Source organism: Schistocerca gregaria, chromosome 8 (assembly GCF_023897955.1).
Source record: "Schistocerca gregaria isolate iqSchGreg1 chromosome 8, iqSchGreg1.2, whole genome shotgun sequence".
NCBI lineage: Eukaryota > Metazoa > Arthropoda > Insecta > Orthoptera > Acrididae > Schistocerca > Schistocerca gregaria.
The window spans coordinates 320,020,365-320,042,410 of NC_064927.1; the positions used below are offsets into that span (position 1 = coordinate 320,020,365).

Below are 22,046 nucleotides of genomic sequence, written 5' to 3' on the forward strand. Positions count from 1 at the left end.
TCCATATTGACACTGATCAGTTACTCATGCATAATAAGTTTAGGTAATTGAAACTCCTATTACGTGCCACCAATATGAGACACCTCACATAAAACAAAGTTTTTGAAACCAGATTCTAAACTGCAGAGGCAGATGGGGCTCTGACCATAATTAATTTGTTATGAACAGCAAATTTAAAACTGAAGAAATTGCAGAAAATTTGTAGATTACGGAGATGGGACCTCGATAAATTGAAAGAACTAAAGGTTACCGAGACTTTTGAAGGGACTGTTGGGCAACAGTTGAGTGAAAACAGAAAAGGGATAGAATAAAAGATAAATGGGGAGCTTTGGAGGTGAAATTGTAAGCGCAGCAGAGTATCAAATAGGCAGAAAGACAAAACTCAGTAGATATCCTTGGGCAGCACATGAAATATTGAATGTAATTGTCAAAATGAGAAAACATAAAAATTCAGGAAGCAAAAGGGAATACAGACATCTAGAAAATGATGTTGACAAGAAGTGTAGAAATGTAAATTAGGTATGGCTAGAGGATAACTGTAAAGCAGTAGAAGCATATATGACTACGGCAAAGATATATGATGAATATAGCAAAATTAAAGACACATTTGGAGAAAAGAGAAAGCAACTGTATGAATATCAAAAACTCAGATGGCAAGCAAAGTACTGAACAAAGATGGGAAAACTGGAAGGTGGAAGGAATATATAGAAGGGCTATACAAGGGATAGGAACATGGAAGACAGTATTATAGAAAAGGAATAGGAAATAAATGTAGGTGAGGTGGGAGATATGACACTATAAAAAGAACTTGACAGGACAGTGGTAGCCTAAGCTGAAACAGATCCCTCAGAATTATTGAGATCCTTGGGTGTGTTAGCTTTGGAATAACTATTCCATCTGGTGTACAAGATATGAGATAGGACAAATACCCTCAGGCTTCAGTAAATCTGTAATAATCCCAGTTCCAAAAAAAAAAAAAAAAAAAGCAAGTTGTAACAGGAGTGAATACTACCAAACTGTCAGTTAATAAGTTGTGGCCGCAAAATACTGACTGTTGCTATTGACAGAAGAATGGAAAAACTTTTAGAGACTGACATTGGTGAATACCAGTTAGGATTCCGGAGAAACATAGGAACAAGCTTGGCAGTACTGACACTCTGTGACTTAGTGAATAGGTTAAAAAAAGCCAAACCTACATTAATAGCACATGTATTCGAGAAACCTTTGGAAGAAACACAAAAATCCATTAGCAACAGATGGAGGTGCATACATGGCTGATTGTTATCACTGTTTTATTACACATTTAAAATCTGCAGCCACTCATTGCAAAAGTGTGAGTGAAAGAGATAATGAATCTCTGCACTTTATCATTAATGCTGTGAACAAGATAAAAGTGCATTCTTTGAACACGTGTTGTTTCACAATCTCTGTCAAGAAATTGTTGAAGAATTTGAATGTATTCTCCTGTACACTGAGGTCAAGTGCCTATGTAGTGGAAAGTGTGTGTGAGGTTCCTATGGATGTTTTGATACAATAGGCGAGTTTTTACAATCTGATAACGTAAGCATTTGTGGTATAGCCAAACTATGTTGTTGTGGCACTGTCCATCTTAAAGATTTATTTGATAAAGTTAAACAATGGAAAATCCAGGATGGTGTATAACAATATTATGAAAAGTATAGTTGCTACTCACCGTAAATGCTGAGTTGCAGATAATTACAACAAAAACACTGTTACGAAATAAACTTTCGGCCAAAAAAGCCTTTGTCAAGCAAGCACGCACACGCACACGCAAGCGCGCGTGACCTCAGTCTCGGCCAGCTGAAGCCAGCCTGGCTCTTCAGCTGCCAGGCACAACACATAACAACTTCATGGGTTTTGACAAATTTTTCTCTTTGACTGACTCTCCACAACTGTTGCTCATCATCAATGATAAAATCTGCTACAGTTGTAAAAATTAGTTATTTCAAAAAGGGATACACGACCCAATTTCAGGACATGTGTCTTATCTTCAGGTCCATATGCAAAATTATGTACGAATAATACCTACTCACATGGTTAAAGTAATCAAAGCTGAACAGAACAAACAGAAACTCTTAGAAAAAACCCTTATATGTACATTAAAATGTGAGTCCACAAAGGATACATAACTTAGTTTAAAATAGGTCAAAATTTGTTAAAAATAGTGCATCCCTGATATATGGCATGCAGCAGAATATCCTCTTCAATCCTAGGTCTGCCAGAAAACCTCTTGCAGAGGAGGACTTACATAAAAGGACAAAGGTCCCTAATTAGAGGAGTGGAAACTACTGTTAAATGGAATTAAATATGTAAAGTGTTAATGGGCCGACAATCCAAATCCCCCATTACAAAATTTGTCAGTCCAGGCTTAGGGGTGTGCCACACATGGATCCGCATGAAGAAAGACAAGTATTTTAACCTCAGTTATGCATCCTTTGTGGATTCACATTTTAATGTATGTATGTTTTTTTTCCCTAAGAATATTTGATGGTTCTGTTTAGCTTTGTCTTAACCATGTGAATAGGTATTATTATTCATTTTTAATTTTGCAGATGCACCTTAAGATGGGACACAGGTCCTGAATCTGGGCTGTGTCCTTTTTCTTTTTAGAAATAAATAATTTTTACAACTGTAGCGGATTTTATCATTGTGTTGTTCATGAATTCTGTTTGATATCTTTCAGTTTGCAAGTACTTTGCTATATCTTGACGTTTTATCTACATATAGTAGGAGAACGATGTCCACTTATAGTTACGAATGGAGGCTCCATGTGGTTCTCAAGTTGTGCAGCGACCGTAAACCATAAAATTACCAAATAAGCTGCAACCAGTCACAAAATCATGTTTTCTTTATTTTCTTTTGCAAATCGATAACAACTAATTAACAGCCATCATAGGTGCTACAAATACAAGAACAGGAATAAAAATAATTAATAACAGTGACCAAATGAATAAATGTACATAAAGCAACATAAAACCAATTAAATGTATATAGACACATTAAACCATTTAAAATGCACATACAAATTTACCTTTCAACAAATCTTCCTGAATATCATTAACTGTACACTAGATGGATGCCAACACAGTTTTATGTCTTCGATAATATGATAAATAATTTTTTTAAGTTTTTAAAAATTTTTTTTCTGTGGTGTGCTTCTCACCTATGTTTGTTCCTTTTTTACTAGTTTGTACAATCACTTTTTGGCATATAGAACTGTACTATGTGGTTGACAAAATCTTTGTCAATATATCCATTTTTTGTAAATATTTCAGTATTTTATCATTATATTTTACCTCACTTTGTATGTCATTTCTTCTTCTCATTTTTATTTTAGCTGTATCTTTTTACATAGAAGGCGGTTTTGCTTTGCAGCGCCCCCTTTTGGTTTCTCATTGTCATAGTCAATGTTCGATGTATCACTTTATGTTTAACATCTGCCTAAGACAGTGTTACTACTCATATTCGTTGAAAGGTAAATTTGTATGTGTATTTTAAATGGTTTAATGCGTCTGTATACATTTAATAGGTTATACGTTTCTTTAAGTACATTGAATATAATAGAGGGAAACATTCCACCTGGGAAAAATATATCTAAAAACAAAGGTGATGTAACTTACCAAACGAAAGCATTGGTATGTTGATAGAGACACTAACAAACACAAACATAAATTTCAAGCTTTCGCAACCCATGGTTGCTTCATCAGGAAATAGGGAAGGAGAGGGAAAGACGAAAGGATGTGGATTTGATTTTAAGGGAGAGGGCAAGGAGTCATTTCAATCCCGAGAGCGGAAAGACTTACCTTGGGGGTTGGGGGTTGTGGGTGGGCGTGGGGGTGGGGGGGGGGGGGGGGAGGAGGAGGAGGACAGGTATACACTTGCCCCACTAGTGACAGGATACTTTCCGGGACTGGATCAGACTCTGAATGTGGCTCCCCAGCAGGGATACGACTTCCTGAAATCCTGCCCTGAAATGAGATCCATACTTCATGAAATCCTCCCCAGTCCACCAAGAGTGTCTTTCCGCCATCCACCTAACCTTCGTAACCTCTTGGTTCATCCCTATGAAATCCCCAAACCACCTTCCCTACCCTCTGGCTCCTATCCTTGTAACTGCCCCCGGTGTAAAACCTGTCCCATGCACCCTCCTACCACCATCTACTCCAATCCTTTAACCCGGAAGGTGTACACGTTCAAAGGCAGAGCCACGTGTGGTAGCACCCACGTGATTTACTAACTGACTTGCCTACACTATGAAGCTTTCTATGTGGGAATGACCAGCAACAAACTGTCCATTCGCATGAATGGACACAGGCAGACAGTGTTTGTTGGTAATGACGATCACCCTGTGGCTAAACATGCCTTGGTGCACAGCCAGCACATCTTGGCACATGTTCACCGTCTGGGTTATCTGGATACTTCCCACTAACACCAACCTATCAGAACTCTGGAGATGGGAACTTGCCCTACAATATATCCTCTCTTCCCATTACCCACCAGGCCTCAACCTCCGCTAATTTCAAGTTGCCGCTGCTCATACCTCACCTGTCATTCAACAACATCTTTGCCTCAGTACTTCCGCCTCGACTGACATTTCTGTCCAAACTCTTTGCCTTTACATCCGTCTGCTTGTGTGTGTGTGTGTGTGTGTGTGTGTGTGTGTGTGTGTGTGTGCGCGCGCCCGCACGCCTATACCTGTCCCTTTTTTCACCTAAGTTAAGTTTTTCCGCTCCTGGGATTGGAATCACTCCTTGCCCTCTCCCTTAAAATCCACATCCTTTTGTCTTTCCCTCTCCTTCCCTCTTTCCTGATGAAGCAACCATGGGTTGCGAAAGCTTGAATTTTTATTTTTATTCTTGTATTTGTCGCACCGATGATGGCTGTTAATCAGTTGAAATCGATTTGCAAAAGTAAATAAAGAAAACATGATTTTGCAACTGGTTGCTGCTTATTTGGTAAGTTATTTGGTAACCCTTGCATTTTCTGTAAATATTGTCGTTACATACACTGTTTGTATTCTGTAGTATCGGTGGCCCTCTGTTGAGTGTTTGCCTTCATATGAGTCGAGCCAGCACAGCTCCATGTGAATTTTGTACACAATCTGTTTGATACTTTTACTTTAAATACCATTTAATATTGTAATTATAATTAATTGTGTAGTTGTTGATAAACCAGCATAATGCCAACCATTTCAGATGAAACACTATCCTACAACTAGTTACTAATGTAGTTGTAGTTATATTAAATGAAATTGAAATTACATATCTTATTATACAACAGACACAATACTTAATTGATCTGACAGTGTTCATTCACTAACCAGTGGCACTACTGCCAATTATTCACACCGTCTCCATCATTGGCATCTTAAGCATCTCCTCACTCCTTAACCAATTTTTAACATTACTCAGACCTGTGTTTCTATTTTGAATAACTATTTTGAAAATGTTAAGGTCATTCCTAGGTATGTTTGTAACAATATTCATTAAGTTAAATGTATCAGTATTCCTAATTAAGTTATATTTTGCTCTGAGATTGTTCATCTCTCCTAGCTTCCTCTTGGAGAGAGCATATTGATAACCACATGCTAAGAGGATACTAAACCACCACAGTTACAGTGTTGATGGTCTGTTTCCAATTATATAGAAGGTCTGGGACTGTGGAGTGCGTCCTAGTATAAAATGACCCACACCTCTGTTGGAAATGGTGCGATTTGTTTGAAGTATTTTCTCTGATGTTTGGGAGGAGACTGTGTACTCAGCGTCCTGTATCTGCACTATCCCAATCCATCTGCCATTTGTCAAGATGCCAGTTAAAAATATGTAATGTAGTGTTATTCTTGAACTTGTAATTTCTTGTACTTTATCAGAGTTTTTATGTTGCAGCAAAATATTTTGTTGCGGGGTCCTCAAATCATATTTCCACAATGATCTAGAGTGTCTATGCTGGTATAATACTGAACTCTCGCATCGTCCTTAAAAGAGCCACCCTTCAGTCTGTATGTTTTTGGGTGGCTGTGTTTTATACCAGCACTTTCATTGTGTGTTTTATAGTGGTTGGCAGTGCCAGCCCTTGCTATGTAACTGCCTTTTGGCATGTGGTTTCTACATGTACTGAAGGATCTTTTCTGTTGTTGAGGAAATCTCTTAAATACAGTGCTATGTGTCGTTGAGATTTTATCTGGTTATTGAACACAGTGGTGACATCATCGTCTTCAGTCTGAAGACCAGTTTAATGCAGCTCTGCACATTATTCTATCTTGTGCAAGCCTCTTCATCTCTCAGATATCTACTGCAACTTACATTCATTGGTAACTACTTGCACTATATTTCAAAAGCTTCTGTTCTCTTCTTGTCTGAACTGTTTATTGTCCAGTTTTCATTTCCATACAAGGCTAAACTCCAGACAAATACTTTCAAAAAAGACACCCTAACACTTAAATTTATTTCAGTATTAACTAGTTTCTCTTCTTCAGAAATGCTTTTCTTGCCATGCCAGTCTGCATTTTATATCCTCTCTATTTGGGCCATAGACAGTTATTCTGTTGTCCAAATAGGAAATCTGATCTGCTACTTTTAGTGCCTTATTTTCTAATCTAATTCCTTCGGCATTGGTTTGATTACATATCATAACCCATTTTCTGTTTTTGTAAATGTTCATTTATATCCTCCTTTCAAGACACTGTCCATTCCATTCTACTGCTCTCTCTGACAGAATTACAGTGTCATCAGAAAAACCTACTATGTTTCTATTTCTTCTCTTTGAACTTTTAATTTCTTCTCCAAATTTTTCTGTGGTTTTCTTTACTGCTTGTTCAGTGTGCAGATTGAATAATTTTGGAGATAGGCTACAACTGTACCTCACTTCTTAACCACTGTTACCCTTTCATGCTCTTTGACTCTTACAAGTGCTAACTAGTTTGCACACAAATTGTAAATAATCTTTAGCTCCTTGTATTTTGCCCTTGCTGTCCTCAAAATTTCCAAGAGTGCATTCCAGTCAACATTGCCAAAAGCTCTCTTGCCAAAAGTTGTCTCTAAATCTACAAATGCTGTAGACATGGCTTTGCCTTTTCTTAACCTACCTTCTAAGAGAAGTTGCAAGGTTGGTATTGCCTTGAGTGAGTGTTCGCACATTTCTCGGGAATCCAAACTGATCTTCCCCTAAGTCAGCTTCTACCAGTTTTGCTTTTTAAACAATTTGTGTCAGTAGTTTGCAACAATGACTTTCTGAACTAATAGTTCAGTAATATTCACACTTGTCTGCAGGTCTTGTCCTTGGGATCATAATTGTTATATATTTTTTGAAGTCTGAGAATATTTTCCCTGTCTCATAAATCTTGTACACCAGCTGCACACAGGCTTGCCCAAATACATCAGTAGTATCTTCTACTCTGGGGACTTTGTGTCAGCTTAGGTCTTTCAGTGTTCTGTCAGATTCTTCTCGCAGTGTCAGATCTCCTGTCTCATCTTTACCTTCTTCCTCTTCCCTTTCCATGATACTGCTTTTAAACCACATAAATGTAGGTATGTTTGTGGCTTTTGTTAGTTTGTAACTCCTGCTCCACTTCTGCATCTTTGGGAGCACATAGTTTCCTTTTTCTGAAAATTCTGTCTGGAGTCCAGAGATAACATCACCATTATATCAACATAAGCCACAACTCTGCCTGTTTCATCAGTCACTTCCTACAATTCCAGCAGTGTCTTAGATGCCAGGTCTGCTAATATTTGTCCACAGATTGAGTACTGTGGGTAGGATGTGCTAATCTTTATCTCCTTGTGCTGTCCAGCTTAGAGTAGTCAGTGAAACCAAGATAAAGGCCTTTTGAGACCTGCAGACATCAGAAGTGATGGCATGTCTCTATAAATAGTAAAATTAGGAATATGAGGTGAGCAGCCTGAGACTTCAGTTAATGAAGATGGAGTCCAGTGTCAGGATATCAGCATCTGCTTATCAGGCAAAAAGAGAGCTACTAGTAACAGATTCCTATTATTATTGTAATAAACATAATTATTATTATTTCATTTACTTTAATTTTATTGTATTTGGATTTTACATTAATATTATGACAATTAAATATTAATACGTATCTTCTATTTTCCTTTTCAATTTTAATCAGTTGTAATTTAAGCATAAATTATTCTTTCTTTCCAAAATTGGCTTCCCCTTATGAACTTCCTCCCCCCCCCCCCCCCCTCACACACACACACAAAATCTATTTTTAGTTATTGACTGGCTGAAATTCCATTTTGGTAATTTTCACAAGAGGTGCTAATCTGTTAAAAATATCAAATTTGCAAAAAAAGTAGCTTCATTATTATAAAATGTGTGATAAGAGTGTTTGTATATGAGGCCAAATTCAGCTGCAGTGAAACTGAAGAATAGGGGGGGGGGGGGGGGAGGGGTTGGCTCCATTACAAACTGGCAAAGGTACCTGCAAAAAGTTTGGAAACTACTGGTCAGACAGGACTGGAATATATTACTGAGATAAGGAATGGATCCCATACTCGGCTTAAATTTACAACCATTAGATTTCACGCTTGATATAAAAGGTCATCATTCATTCTTAAATGAACCATATTTTTCCCACCATTTGGCTGTCAAAGTGGAATTAATGTAAATGTGTTGCAGCCCAAAATGTGGATGTTTTGTTGTCAAAAGTGCTAAAAAACTTCCCAGTAAATTAATACACTTGACTATGAGGAAAAAACCAATAGTAAATTTTCTTTTAGTGTATTTCAAAAGAGAAAATAATCTTGTGAGTGAGTGAGTGTGTGTGTCCTTATTTTATAGAATGAGATTCATGCATAAGTTAAAAGTTTATTTGCAGATGCATATTCAGCCAAGTCAGCATACGCACATTCTGAGGAAAGAAACTCACTTCCTAATTTGTTACTGTTATCTTCTACTTCTTTAAGCTATATTTTGTTGCAGGCACTGTGCAACTGCCAGCTGAAAAATTTGCTAAGCCTGATGATGGTCCCGGACTTGTTGGAGAAAAGAAAAATATTATTCTTAATTCTGCTGAAGAATTGTTTGCAGAAATCAGGTAGCGTGATATTACCAAGGATGTAGTGAAAAGCTAAAACTTTTTATTTTTTAAAGTCATTTGACTAGTTTAATGCTGTCCTTGATCTCTTCTTACCTTTTGGTCATCATATCTGTGTAACTACTATATCTAACAAGCTCTTTAGCATATTGTAGTCCTTGTCTTCCTTTGCTGTTTTTTTCTATCTACTAATACTACTACTACTACTGCTACTACTTCCATTATCAGAATAATTATTCCTGGTTACTGTGGCATATGTGATGCTAACATGCCCTTATTCTAGTAAGGGATTTCCAATAGCACCACATTTCAAATGATTTTAGTTTCCTTGTTTCCTCACCTCCTGATTTCTGATGGCCCCCCAATTAACTTCCCTGCAATGCCCTGATTCAAGCGTAGACTTCCAGAAACTTAATTCTCATTTCCATATCAGTGTATATGTGTATGCACCAACAGAGCTCTTTTATTGAATTAAACTTTCTTCACTTATGCCGATCTACTTCTCACTATTATATTGCTCCTAATTTTGATGTTAATCAGGCCAGTATTCTGCATTTCTTCCATCATTGCTTTGTTAAACCTTAAACCCTTTTGTTTTTTAAATAAGCAGTCCAGTCCTTTGAACAGGTCTTTTTTTTCAGTATGTTTTTGATGGTTTTCTCTGAAATGGAAAAAGTGCAGCATCATCCAATGATTTGATTTTCACTTTAACAAAGGAAATTTGGTCATAAGTTAATACAAAACTGGATGCTTTTCATGGTGACACTTAGCCATCAATGATGGCAGCTAGATGGGTAAAAATGACGAAAAAATGGTTAGCCCAATAAATGTTGCCATTCTTGATGGTGAACATTGAGGCAGGTTGCTTTCCACATTGAACCTGTTTTAGGGAGATCCAGAGATCTTTTGTGCTGATTTGTTGTTTTAACCTAGAACCAGACAACAATAAAATTGACAGGTTTCTGCTTCAAAGAAAGCAAAGATGGTCCCATCAGCTGGAAAAGTTACGAAGTTTTTTATCGGCATATGAAGAGTGTGATACCCATAAACAGAAAAAGGAGGAAAGAAAGAAGAAAAAGCAATCACTGGAGAAGCCTACAAAAAGATATTGGACACTTAATCTGTTTTAGGATAGAACATGGCTCATTTGGCAAAGAAAAAAAGGTCCTATTTCTCCACAGTGTACCAGAACATTCATCTATAGTTTTCACCGCAGAATTATGTTAGTGCCTTTAGAATTGCTTCTTCAGTCACCATATTCAGTCTCTTATGTCTAAACATGACAAAATCATAGTCGGATAAAAAATACCACTCAAGGTCATGATTGTGACTTACAGGTATTTTAGAGATCTTAACAATTCCTATTGCTAGAAGGAGTTAAAAACATGGCTGTGATGTTGGTAAAAGTTTGTACCCTAAAAGAGCAATATATTAACAAATAAATTTGTTTGGGAGAAAAATAGCATCTTTATTCCTAACATTGGTTCTTTTAAATCAGCCTTGTCTTACTCCCTTGTAGATTGTGTGTTGAAACACCAATCTGTAGATCGTCCAACTCACTGGTGGATGACCACATATCCACCGTAAATTGCTGCTAGTAGCCGTTTCAGCATTACCTCTCCCATTAGGCCCCAGTACATTGGTACAACCCACATTCAGAAACCAATGGTGTTACAGAAATCCGGGACGTCAGTTTAGCATTGTGACGTGGTGACTACATGACACCTGTGGCATCTACACTATAAAAATCTGGGGTAAGTTGGTATAAATACAGCCTCCCCAGAAGACAACACACATTGAGGTGGCAACTACTGTAGAGCAGACTACCATTGTGTGGTTTATAGAGGTGTCTTTGCTCAGTCACTGCTGGTGCAAGCAGACATCAGTCAGTGTCATTCAATGGGACTGCTTGCCATATGGTCCTGCATCTGGCATCGAATGGCTCAAGTGTCCAACTAGGACCCTACTATTCCATACTGACATCGACAGAAGCTGCCAACCAGATGTCGAGGGCCAGTTCCTGGGTGACATTAATTTCACTTCAAACCACTGCCAAGCAGGGTCTTAATGCAACCATCCACTAAGTGGCCTTGAGGTTGGACTGCATTGCCAGCACTGATTCGTAAGTCAGCTTCTGCTGAGCTGTCTGCCCAAAAAGAACATTCTGCCCCGATCCACACTGTGCTGTGGTCAAAATTGACAATGTATCACTTTCAATGTACATGTGTTTGACATCTATCCTGCCTACAATGTGGGCCTGTAGCATCCCTATATTCTGTTTGAGACAAGTAAATATATCTGACTACAACATGAGCATTGCTGAATTTGTTCCTGCTCCCCTTTAGTGAACCCACTTCAGCTCCTCTGCTCTCTGTCGGGGTTGACAGAACAAAACGCTGCTGATTTTGTTACAGTAGATATTGCAGACTATTCACCCATCTTTACGTTTTAGCCCCATTCTTATAAAGATTGTGAATACCTTATTCCACCTTACATTATAAAAGACTTCCTCTGTGACCACTAATTCTTGGAAGGTATCCAGTCGTCCACAATTAAATGAAATGTGAGAACTCTCTCCCGCCTTTTCCTTTCTTGAAACTAAACTAATCTTTGTGCAATACATCCTCAGAATTACTTTCAGTTCTTCTGCGAATTGTCACACTTCTTGTCAGATGGTATTTATGTAGAGGTGGTGGACAAAATTATGAAAACACCTAAAACAGAATTATTACCATGCCTTATACATTATACGGAAACTGTTGGATTCCAGAACAGCTTCCAGTCATCGTGGAATAGGTTAATACAGGTCCTGTATGGTTTTCCAAGGAATCTTATGCTGTACTTCCTGCAAGGTAACATTGAGTTCAGGTAACAATGATAGAGGTGAATAGCGATCATGCTTCCTTCTCTCCAACTTAGACCACAAAACCCCAATAATATTGATATCTGATGACCATCATGGCCAAGGCAGATGTGACAATTAATCTTCATGCTCACAGAACCACTCTTGAATGACGTGATTATCTAAGTCTTTCTCTATTCTTTGCAAAGTTTTCCGAAGTGCATGACAGAGTTTATGTCCCACTGTACCAGTTATTAGGTTTTCTCCTCGTTACATTCTCATACAGTGTGTGGGGAAGAATGATTGTTCATATGGTGGCAATATGTAGAGGGTTATATTATATTCCTAGAGTCATCACTTAAGGCCAGTCCTTTAAACTCTGTAAGTAGGCTGAGATGTTTATATTTTCCCACCTCCGCATTGCAAATGTTTTGAGTGAAATGCCCAGTCGATGCGCTGTTTTCCCGTCAGTTCTACCAACATTGAGAGTTGTTTAGTTCTCGGGGTTTTGTAAAATGCCTGGATTCATGTCTCGTCGCTGTGCAGCCTATGAAAAGGATTGCAGAAGACTCCCAAATAAATTCCAAAGTACAGTGCAGTTTTAATACCAATATATTTCCAGGACTCTGGTGTCCGAACCTGGTGAACTGTACCGGTTACATCACATGTACCCAAAGTTGACATCAGACGACACAGAGTTCACAACAATCAACAAGTGAGCCTACAATACTTATGCTCGCAACCATAGCCGAAAATGAGTGTCCCAAGACGCCTGCGTGATCTCTATTTATACTTTTGTTAACAATTACCTACAATGAAAATAACAATTTTATGTAAAATTACAATTAAAACCGAATATGAGCTACACATTGCTAAAAATTTACAATCTCAGTGCTGAACTTAGTTACGAGTTAATATAACATTTTCTGACTAATTGTTACAGATAACCATTACATTTCTAAATTTGTTTATAACAAATCAACTAGTGCCTGAATTTTAGTGCTAACATATATCGGAGATTCAATCAACGTGCTTTATTTATATGTTCTATTTAATTTGCTGTAGTAATTTGATAATGATAGGTTTACTGATACATCCTGACCATGTGCTCTATTTCTTTCGATTAGTTACAATATTAATTTTACATTTATATTGTGTTTCTCACATACGAACAATGGTTTTGGCACATTCAAAATGCACACGGTGGCTTTTATACATATAGTTTCAGCAAAGCATCGTTTTCGAATTATATGTATACTGAAATAGTGGTTATTTTTGTATGTAATGGACAATTTGGACTGGTGTTCATCTTTAATGCTCTCCGAAGGGTTCTGATAGGTAGCAATGAGATACTGTAATATTTCAAGGGTTTCTTAGGATAGTTTATATTTATCTTCAAGGGTCTGCCAGTCCAAGTTTCTTCACCATCTCTGTGACTCTCTCCCAAAGCTCAACAACGATTAATGCTGCCCTTCTCTGTATACTTCAATATCCTTGTTAGTTCTGTATGATTCTAGAGTGTCACATGAGCGGTTTGTAAGCAATCTCCTTTGTACACTGATTGAATTTCACCAGTATTCAACCAATAAACCAAAGTCTGCCACCTGCTTTACTCACAACTGAGCCTATATGATCATTCCGTTGCATATGGAGGGGCTGGATAAAAAGTAAAGAGAACTATTGTTTTTTATCTGAAATGACTTTATCGAAAGAGGTAGTTACAGTTACACACCTTCAATATAATTACCCCTATTACTTATGACCTTTTGCCAAATGTGCAGAAGGTATCATATAACATCTGCATGTCTCTTCCTATTGATGTCCCATATTGATTGCCCTATAGCATGGATATCATCATCTCTGGTGTTGTATTAGATCCCTCACAGTGGTTCTTGTACTTTGGCAAAGAGATCTAATCGCAAGAACCCATGTAGGTTGAGTGCAGTAGATATTCCAGACTCTCCCATTGCCAGCTGTGCAAGACATCCTGGATACCAGCAGTGGTGTGGCATCCTACATTGTCATGCAAAATGATGGGGCACTATTCCTCAAAATGTTGTTGCTTTTGCCTGAATTCTGGATTAAGGTGGTGGTGCAGGAACGTGCAGTAGTGTGCAGCAACTACCATCTTCCTTGGAGGCATAGCACGATACAGTTTTACCCCATCACACCATATGCCACAGTGAACATCACGTTCAAAGTGCTTGTTGTGGTGCACAATTTTATTGGATGAGGAGAACCGGGATGCCTCCATTCATCGGATTGGCATTTCAAGTTTGGTTTGGACGAGCGTGCCCAGTTTTTGCCTATAGTGACGGAGTGTCGATGAAAATCTGTACCATCCCTTTGGTAGTGGCCCAACAAATCCTGTGTGATGGCATAGTAGTGCTGTTGTTGCATCTCAGACATTTCATGAGATATCCAGTGTATTACAATTTTGAAGTACCCCAGATCGTCATGCAGAATGTGGAGCACAGTTTTGTGACATACTCTAACTGCTGCTGCTGACTTGCGCACAATCCAGTGGCGATCAATGTCCAACAAGGAAGCAATAATTTGAACTGCATTCTCCACCATGTGAGGTTGTCCTCTACGTGTGGGGATCCTTCACATTATCTGTGCCTAATCTGAATGCTTTAATCCATGGTGTGTGTGTGTGTGTGTGTGTGTGTGTGTGTGTGTGTGTGTGTGTGTGTGTGTGAGAGAGAGAGAGAGAGAGAGAGAGAGAGAGAGAGAGAGAGAGAGAGATGTATGGCAGTGCTGGGAGTCCCTGGAAAGATATTTGCATGCTCTCTCATGCCACTTCAATTTTGAGCCTAGAACATTGCTATATCTTTGTAAATGTTATGTTAGGATTTTTGACTTGCTGTGATGTTCAATCATCTATACACTGCAATAGATTGACAGAGTACTGTCCCAACTCGCTGTACAATCTCTTCTCTCACAGGCCTTAATTGTGTCAACACAAATTGCAGCCTGTCGACTCACCAGTCTGATGTTACAGCAGTGTTACCACTACTTTGTATCCAGCCCTTGTACATACCAAATCTTACACAAGTGTTACCACTACTTTGCATCCAGCCCTTGTACATTGCAAGTGTTACACCCGAGTGTTTCTATGAGTTGGCCAATTATAGCTGGGAGTCACTCATATTATAGTCAATTTTGTTTTGTTTCATGAAGTGCCCAGTTTTACATTTCTGAACATTTAAAACAAGTTGTCAATCTTTTCGCCACTTTCAAATCTTATCAAGATCTGACTGAATATTTATGCATCTTCTTTCAGATAGTACTTCATTGCAGACAACTGCATCATCTGCAGAATGCCTGATGTTACTATTGTCTGTTAGGTCATTTATATACAACCTGAACAGCAAGGATACCAATATACTTCCCTGGGGTACATCCAAAGTTTATTTGTATACATGTTGATGACTCCCCATTCAAGATAACTTATGCATCCTTCCTACCTAAAAGGCTTCAATCCAGTCACAAACTTCACTTGATCACACTTCTGACAATAAACGTAGGTGTGGTACTAAGTCAGATGTTTTTTGGAAATCAAGAAATACTGCATGTACGTGACTGTCTTTGATACAAAGCTTTCAGTATGTCCTGTGAGAAAAGTATGAGTTGGGTTTAGCATGGACAATGTTTCCAGAATCCATTATGGATGGTATGGAGGAGGTCATTCTGTTCAAGATACCGGATTATGTTTGAGCCCAAAATATGTTCACAGATTCTACAACAAATTGACATCAAGGATATTGGACAATAGTTTTGTGGATCACTTCTATTACTTCAGTTGTTTCTCAACACCAGTGACACTAACACTTATTTCACTCATCTTTTAAGTGGTAGGAGGATTGAATTTGCACTCATCTTTTCAGTGGTACAAGGATTTAATTGGGGGAGTTCTCCTGGATTTTTCTTTGTAAAGGAACATTTGAAAACAGACTCAAGCATTTCATCTTTTGATTTGTTAACCTCAGTTTCAGTCCCTATCTCATTTGCGAGTGACTGGACACTAACTTTGGTGCCACTAATAGCCTTTACACATGACCAGTATTTCTTTGTGTTTTGTGAAAGGTCATTTGACAGTATTCTGTTACAGCAGTCATTAAAGCTTCACACATTGCACTCTTGACATCCAAGCATCTCTGTATCTCTAGCCCTCTGCTTTGTTTCACATCTGTTTTGCAGTAGTCTGTTTCTTTAGGAGTTTCCTTACGATAACTGTGTACCATGGAGTGTCCCTCCCATTATGAACTGTTCTAATGGGTATGTATCTATCCAGTGTAAGGTCAACTATTCTGTTAAACTTGAGCCTTTGTTATTCTACATGCTCCTGTCCTGTGCTGAAAGTTTCAAGTTCCTCATTGATATATGACTCTTCTGCTTATTTATCTGGTTTAATGAACATCTATATTTTTCTACTTGTATGTCCTTTGTTAATCATTGTTGCTACAACTGCCTCATGGTCACTGATACCAGTTTCAGTAGGACGTCCTCAAAGAGGTAAGGTATATTTTTTGTCATTAGATCTAATAATTTCCATCATGAATGGGGGTTGTGAACTATCTGTTCTAGTTAGTTTTCAGATAAGGCATTTAGTAATGTTTCACTGGATGGCTTGTCACACCTACCACTAACGAAACTGTAATTTTACCAATCGGTAGTTGGATGATTAAAGTTTCCACCAATGATTGCAGTACAATTAGGGAACTTACATACAACTGAACTGTGGTTTTCTCTGAAGTTTTCAGTTACATCAGGAGATGAGTGTGGTGCCGACAGAAGGATCCAGTTACCATATCATGCCAACTCCTGAAGCTGAGTCTTGCTCTAACACTTTCTCATGCAGCTTCAATTTCTATTTTGATGTATTGGGGCCCTATCATTTTGGAATACAGCACCACCATTTGGGAACGAACATTGTACTATGGACTTAATCAGCCAAAATGGTCACATAATCGTTGGCAGTAGTGCGACCTTTCAGATTAACCAGGGGGCCTCTGGAATCCTACAATAAGGTTTCCCAAATCATTGCTGAACACTTTCCATGCTTTCCTCTTGGGGCATAAACTCGGACGCAACTTGAAAAAAATGAGTAACAAGACTTATCAAACCAATTCCTTTCGTTGCTCCATAGTCCAGGTTTTGTGACTCCAGAATCATATTTTCCTATCTGCATTTTTGCATCACTGATGAGCGATTTTGGAATTCTATTGTGCCCTGCAATTTTCTGCTTATGGAGCTCCCTTTGTGTTTTGGTGCTGACGGGGTTCATGAGTGTGACATTCTGTTCTGCAGTGACTTCTGCAGCTGTTGTTGTATTTTTCATCACAGTCCTCTTTAGTGAGCAATGGTCACAATCGCGCATGTGTGCACGAAAACACACACACACTCTGTCTGCATTGTGATTTAGCAGATTATGTTTTTATGCTTTTCCTGTATGCAGTAAAACCTTCAATATGGTGCCTTTTAAAGCACCAACCACTTCAGTTAGCTTGGGCGGAAGCACCCAACATATGAGCACCAAAAATTTGCCCATATCCAAATTCTCTTATCTCTGACATAATGCTCCCACAACTACACAGAATACTGTTGTGACCACAACTGACACTTGCAACTTAATGAGACATTGCATGGACACTGTTTGTAGTCAGATACGAGAGTGCAACTTGGAAGCTTGGCAAACATCTGCATTTATATTCAAGTATTCATTTCTCATGGTGTACCCGTGTTTTTGTCCAACCCCACCTGTTTAGATACTGTTGATACTAATGTAGTGACAATGCCTGAATGGAAATATTATGGTAAGCCACCATTCTAATTCAAATAACTGTAGTTGCTACATCTCTTGCAGATTTCAGTAACTTCTGAGCTATATGGGTATAAAAAATTCTTGCAGACTTGTTTATGCTCAAATCATTCAGTGTTCTGTCAAACTCTGACCACATTATCGTCTCACCTATTTCTGCCACATAACGTCCAGCTCATCTGTCATACTTTGTAGTACTCCCTCTCAACCGTAAAGGCCTTTGATATGTACTCCTACCATTTGTCAGCCATCTCTTGTACATAGATGTTTTCCATGTGCACTTAGTGGGTTAACACCTTTAGAGTTTACTTCTTTGAAGTTACTTTAATCTTCCTTTACATGTGTGAATTTTTCCTATTGTCAAATCTTCTTCCACAGTATCTTTACAATGTTCCTCTCATCCATTCTTATTTATCATGGAGAACACTTAATTTAATTTTTAAGCAACATATCCGTTTCCTTTGTACCTTATTATTAAGATTCATGTTTTCTTCTTGTATCAATCAGCTGCTTGACTTCCACCTGAAGCTGCTGAAGTAGTTCATCGCGAAACCTGCAGAGCTCTAACCAAAATAAAGCTAGAGGGCCGCCATACAGGAGCTAAGAGAAGATCCAGACATAGTAATATTACCTGCAGACAGGGGCAACACAACAGTGATCCGATCCTGACAGGATTATGCTGAGAAGGTGCGGGACCTACTTGGGTACAGTACATACCGAAATATGGACGACGATCCTACCAAAAGGGTCAAGAAGAAGACTCTGGCACTTCTCAAGGATTCCAGCTTCCCTGGCGAGATTGCTAAGAAGCTACACCCAAGGGCTGCTGTTCCTCCTATACTTTATGGACTGCTGAAGGTGCACAAGGAATCAATTCGGTTACGTCCCATTATCAACAATATTGGTACCCCAGCGTACCTTCTCGCCAAGCACCTCAAACAACTATGTAGCCCTTACATTGGGGGACTCTGTGGATTTCCTGGGATGCATAAACAACCTTGCACTTAAGGAATCTGACATACTGGTGAGCTTCGACGTGGTATCTCTATTCACTGAAGTTCCGTTACAAGAATCCTTGAACTCATCAGCCAGAAATTTGAAGAAGACACCACCAACCTTTTCAGACATGCTCTGACATCAACTTAGTTCTTATTTGACGGTGAATACTACGAGCAGACAGAAAGAGTAGCCATGGGGAGTTCACTCTCACTTGTTGTCGCAAATGTGTACATAGAACATTTTGAGGAGGAAGCTCTTGAATCAGCACATCTAAAGCCCACCTGTTTCTTTAGATATGTGAATGAGACCTTTGTTATCTGGCCACATGGAACCACATGGAAGAGATAAACTGGCAGACTTCCTCACACATCTCAACTCCAAAATCGAGAATATTAAGTTCACCATGGAGATTGAAATGAATGGGATGCTCCCTTTCCTAGATGTTTTGATTAGAAGACAAGCTGATGGCACTTTGGGCCACAGCGTGTATAGGAAGAAGACGCACGCTGATTTGTACCTACATGCGGATAGCTGCCACCACCCGCACAAAAGAATAGCATGCTCAAAATTCTTGTACACAGAGCTCACACCATCTCCAGCAGGTACAATCTCCAACAAGAATTGGACCATCTGAAGACCGTGTTTCGGAGGAATGGTTACAAGGAAGGGTGGATTCGGAAGGCTCTACATCCCACACCTGCAGCACTGGTGGAAACTGAGGATGAACCTCAGGAGGAGGCGGCCTTGGCTATTATTCCCTTTTGTAGGGTCTTATCCAGAAAAATTGGATGCATTTTATGTAAACACCAAGTGAAAACCATCTTCCGTCCTCCAAGCAAAACCAAGAGCCTTCTTGGTAGTGTCAAGGACAGCCTTGTTCTACGTAAACCAGGGGTTTATCAGATACCTTTCCAATGCGGTAGTGTATACATAGGGCAGACTATTCGTACCATTGAGTACCGATGCCGAGAACATCAACGGCACACTAGACTGCAACAGCCCAGTAAGTCAGCATTTGCTGAGTGTTGCCTGTCGGAACTCCACAGCATTGATTATGACCAAACCAAAGTCCTGACACAGACTTCCAAATACTGGGAGTGTGTTATCAAAGAAGCCATAGAGATCAGCGTAAGGGAGCCACAACTAAATCACGACAGCGGTTACATCCTTAGCAAGGCATGGGAACCAGCTATCACCCGGATTAAGAAAAAAAGGATATTTCCCAGAGAATACTGAATTCGGGGGAGGAGGGAAGAATAACGAGAGCGGTGCCAGCAGACCTTCCTGCACGAGAAAACCTAGGATGCAGCACCCAGACGGTGGGAGAACGGATGCTGTACCTGGATCGCGTGCTGGGTGCAAACCACACTGACTCATAGGAAGCGCCTGATTGTGGAGCGGGAGAGGTATTGTCGTATATATACATGGCACCGGTCCACTGCTAGTCAGTATATCAGCGCACCTGATGATGGCAATGTGGTCAGTTGCCGAAATATTGTGTCCTATGCACACGCATACCAGGCTGTTCACCCGAGATTTATTTCGTTATAAAATAAGTGTGGAGAAATTGAAGAATCACAATTCTGTATATGTTTTACAGGGATAAAAATTTCAATGCTGTGGGTCCAGCACTGAGTCGTAGAGCCAAACAAATCTCATCTCAATTGGAAGAGTGCCAAAGTGACCGTTCTGTGCAAGAAATGAAGCGCTTTGTAGCCAGGCTTCCACATATGTTGGCTTCCAAGACTTCACTTGCTAATCGTGAGTACTCTTTAAAAGCAAATCATGAAAGAGTACTGCAAACATGATGTAAAATAGAAAAAAGCTACTATAATTTTATCATCAGTTTCTTAAACATTGCTTACTGACACTATTGAATTATAAGTGCCATAATTAGTTCAGCTATGTTATATCTAAAAAAATGTGGTTATTCCAGATACAACTATAGCAGAGCTCATAAAAGAAGTAACAGATTCAGATAGTTTCCTGGAATGCTTGCAAACAGAACAGGAATTCATGAATGGCATTGATACAGATAAAGTTCATCCCTATATAGAGGATTGTATTGCTCAACAGGAGCCTCTTATTAAGGTAAATTCAGCAGACAAACCATAAGAGATGAGTGAAGATATCTCTCTCTCTCTCTCTCTCTCTCTCTCTCTCTCTCTCTCTCTCTCTCTCTCTCTCTCTCTCTCTCTCTCTCTCTCTCTCTCTGTGTGTGTGTGTGTGTGTGTGTGTGTGTGGGGGGGGGGGGGGGGGTGTTCTTTTCATCTGACGTTTATGTTTGTGCATGCTTGGTGCATGTAGTTCATAAGATCTCAATGTAGTCACCTTGGACAAGGAAATCAACTGCATCCGATGTCGTTTCACCCTCGGTTCAAACACCCCATGATCAAGTGGCCCAACCTTCCCATCTAAGCCTGCGTGCACATTTTAAGCAAGTTATCCTACCCAACTGTCACATGGCTTTATACATCATGAGGCATACAACTTGAGCTGAAACATTTCAGGCATAACCATCAGACTGCTGTATGTTTAGTAGCTCACAGAATGGACTTCTATCTTTATGACAATTAGGCAAAGGTGTAGAGGGCAGGAAATAAGGAAGAAATAAGTAAATGTGATGTACAAAAGATCAGAACAACTTAAGTAATAATCAAGATAAGTGTGGGATTAGGTTTAAGTGTTGCGATAAACTCTTTGTTATCAACCTTTCACATTCTGCAGATAATGTATGATAGCACTGCACGGTATACAGAGTCTTCAATGTGCTGCTGTGTAATTAAAATCACTTTCAACATAGTCCTGTTAATGACCACCCTAGAAAGGGTAATGTAATCAAACACATTTACTAGTTAGGTTCATTTTTGTGAAAACCTCCACCCATGCAATGATGGTTATGACAGTGATTGTTTCCATCACTTTGTTCCCATAATGATCTTTGTTTATAAATTACAGTTATGAATTTTTCATTGTCCATTGCATGCAACAAGCAGGTCCTATGATTCTGATATGATCTGGTGGTCAGTCACGTCTGAGCTTTTCCATTATTGTTAAGTTTATGTTTGGATTGTTGACATGAAGCTGTGTGAATTCAGGCAACTGGAAGCCCTGTGAGTTACTCCCAGTGCGTGTGCACTGTAATTGCTGTGGGCTACAGGATACTCAGTTCACCTATGAGATTAACCTGTATTTAACCCAAATGGGATGGTGGTGAGGACGAAGATTTGTTTGAGCGTTGTAAGTGTAACAGTAGTCTCTTTCCAAAGCCAGCTATTTTAGTGTAAAGAGTATTTTGTGTTCCACCCTGG

General features: G+C 39.1%; 1 protein-coding gene across 1 annotated transcript in view; it reads left to right on the top strand.

The window, feature by feature from the left end:
• LOC126284260 (vacuolar protein sorting-associated protein 33A) overlaps positions 1-22,046 on the top strand; it is a 94,300-nt gene that overhangs the window by 40,229 nt on the left and 32,025 nt on the right. Inside the window, exons 6-8 of the mRNA XM_049983067.1 lie at positions 8,956-9,070; positions 20,336-20,496; positions 20,672-20,826. Coding sequence (XP_049839024.1) covers positions 8,956-9,070; positions 20,336-20,496; positions 20,672-20,826 — 431 coding nt within the window. The remainder of the gene's footprint in view (positions 1-8,955; positions 9,071-20,335; positions 20,497-20,671; positions 20,827-22,046) is intronic.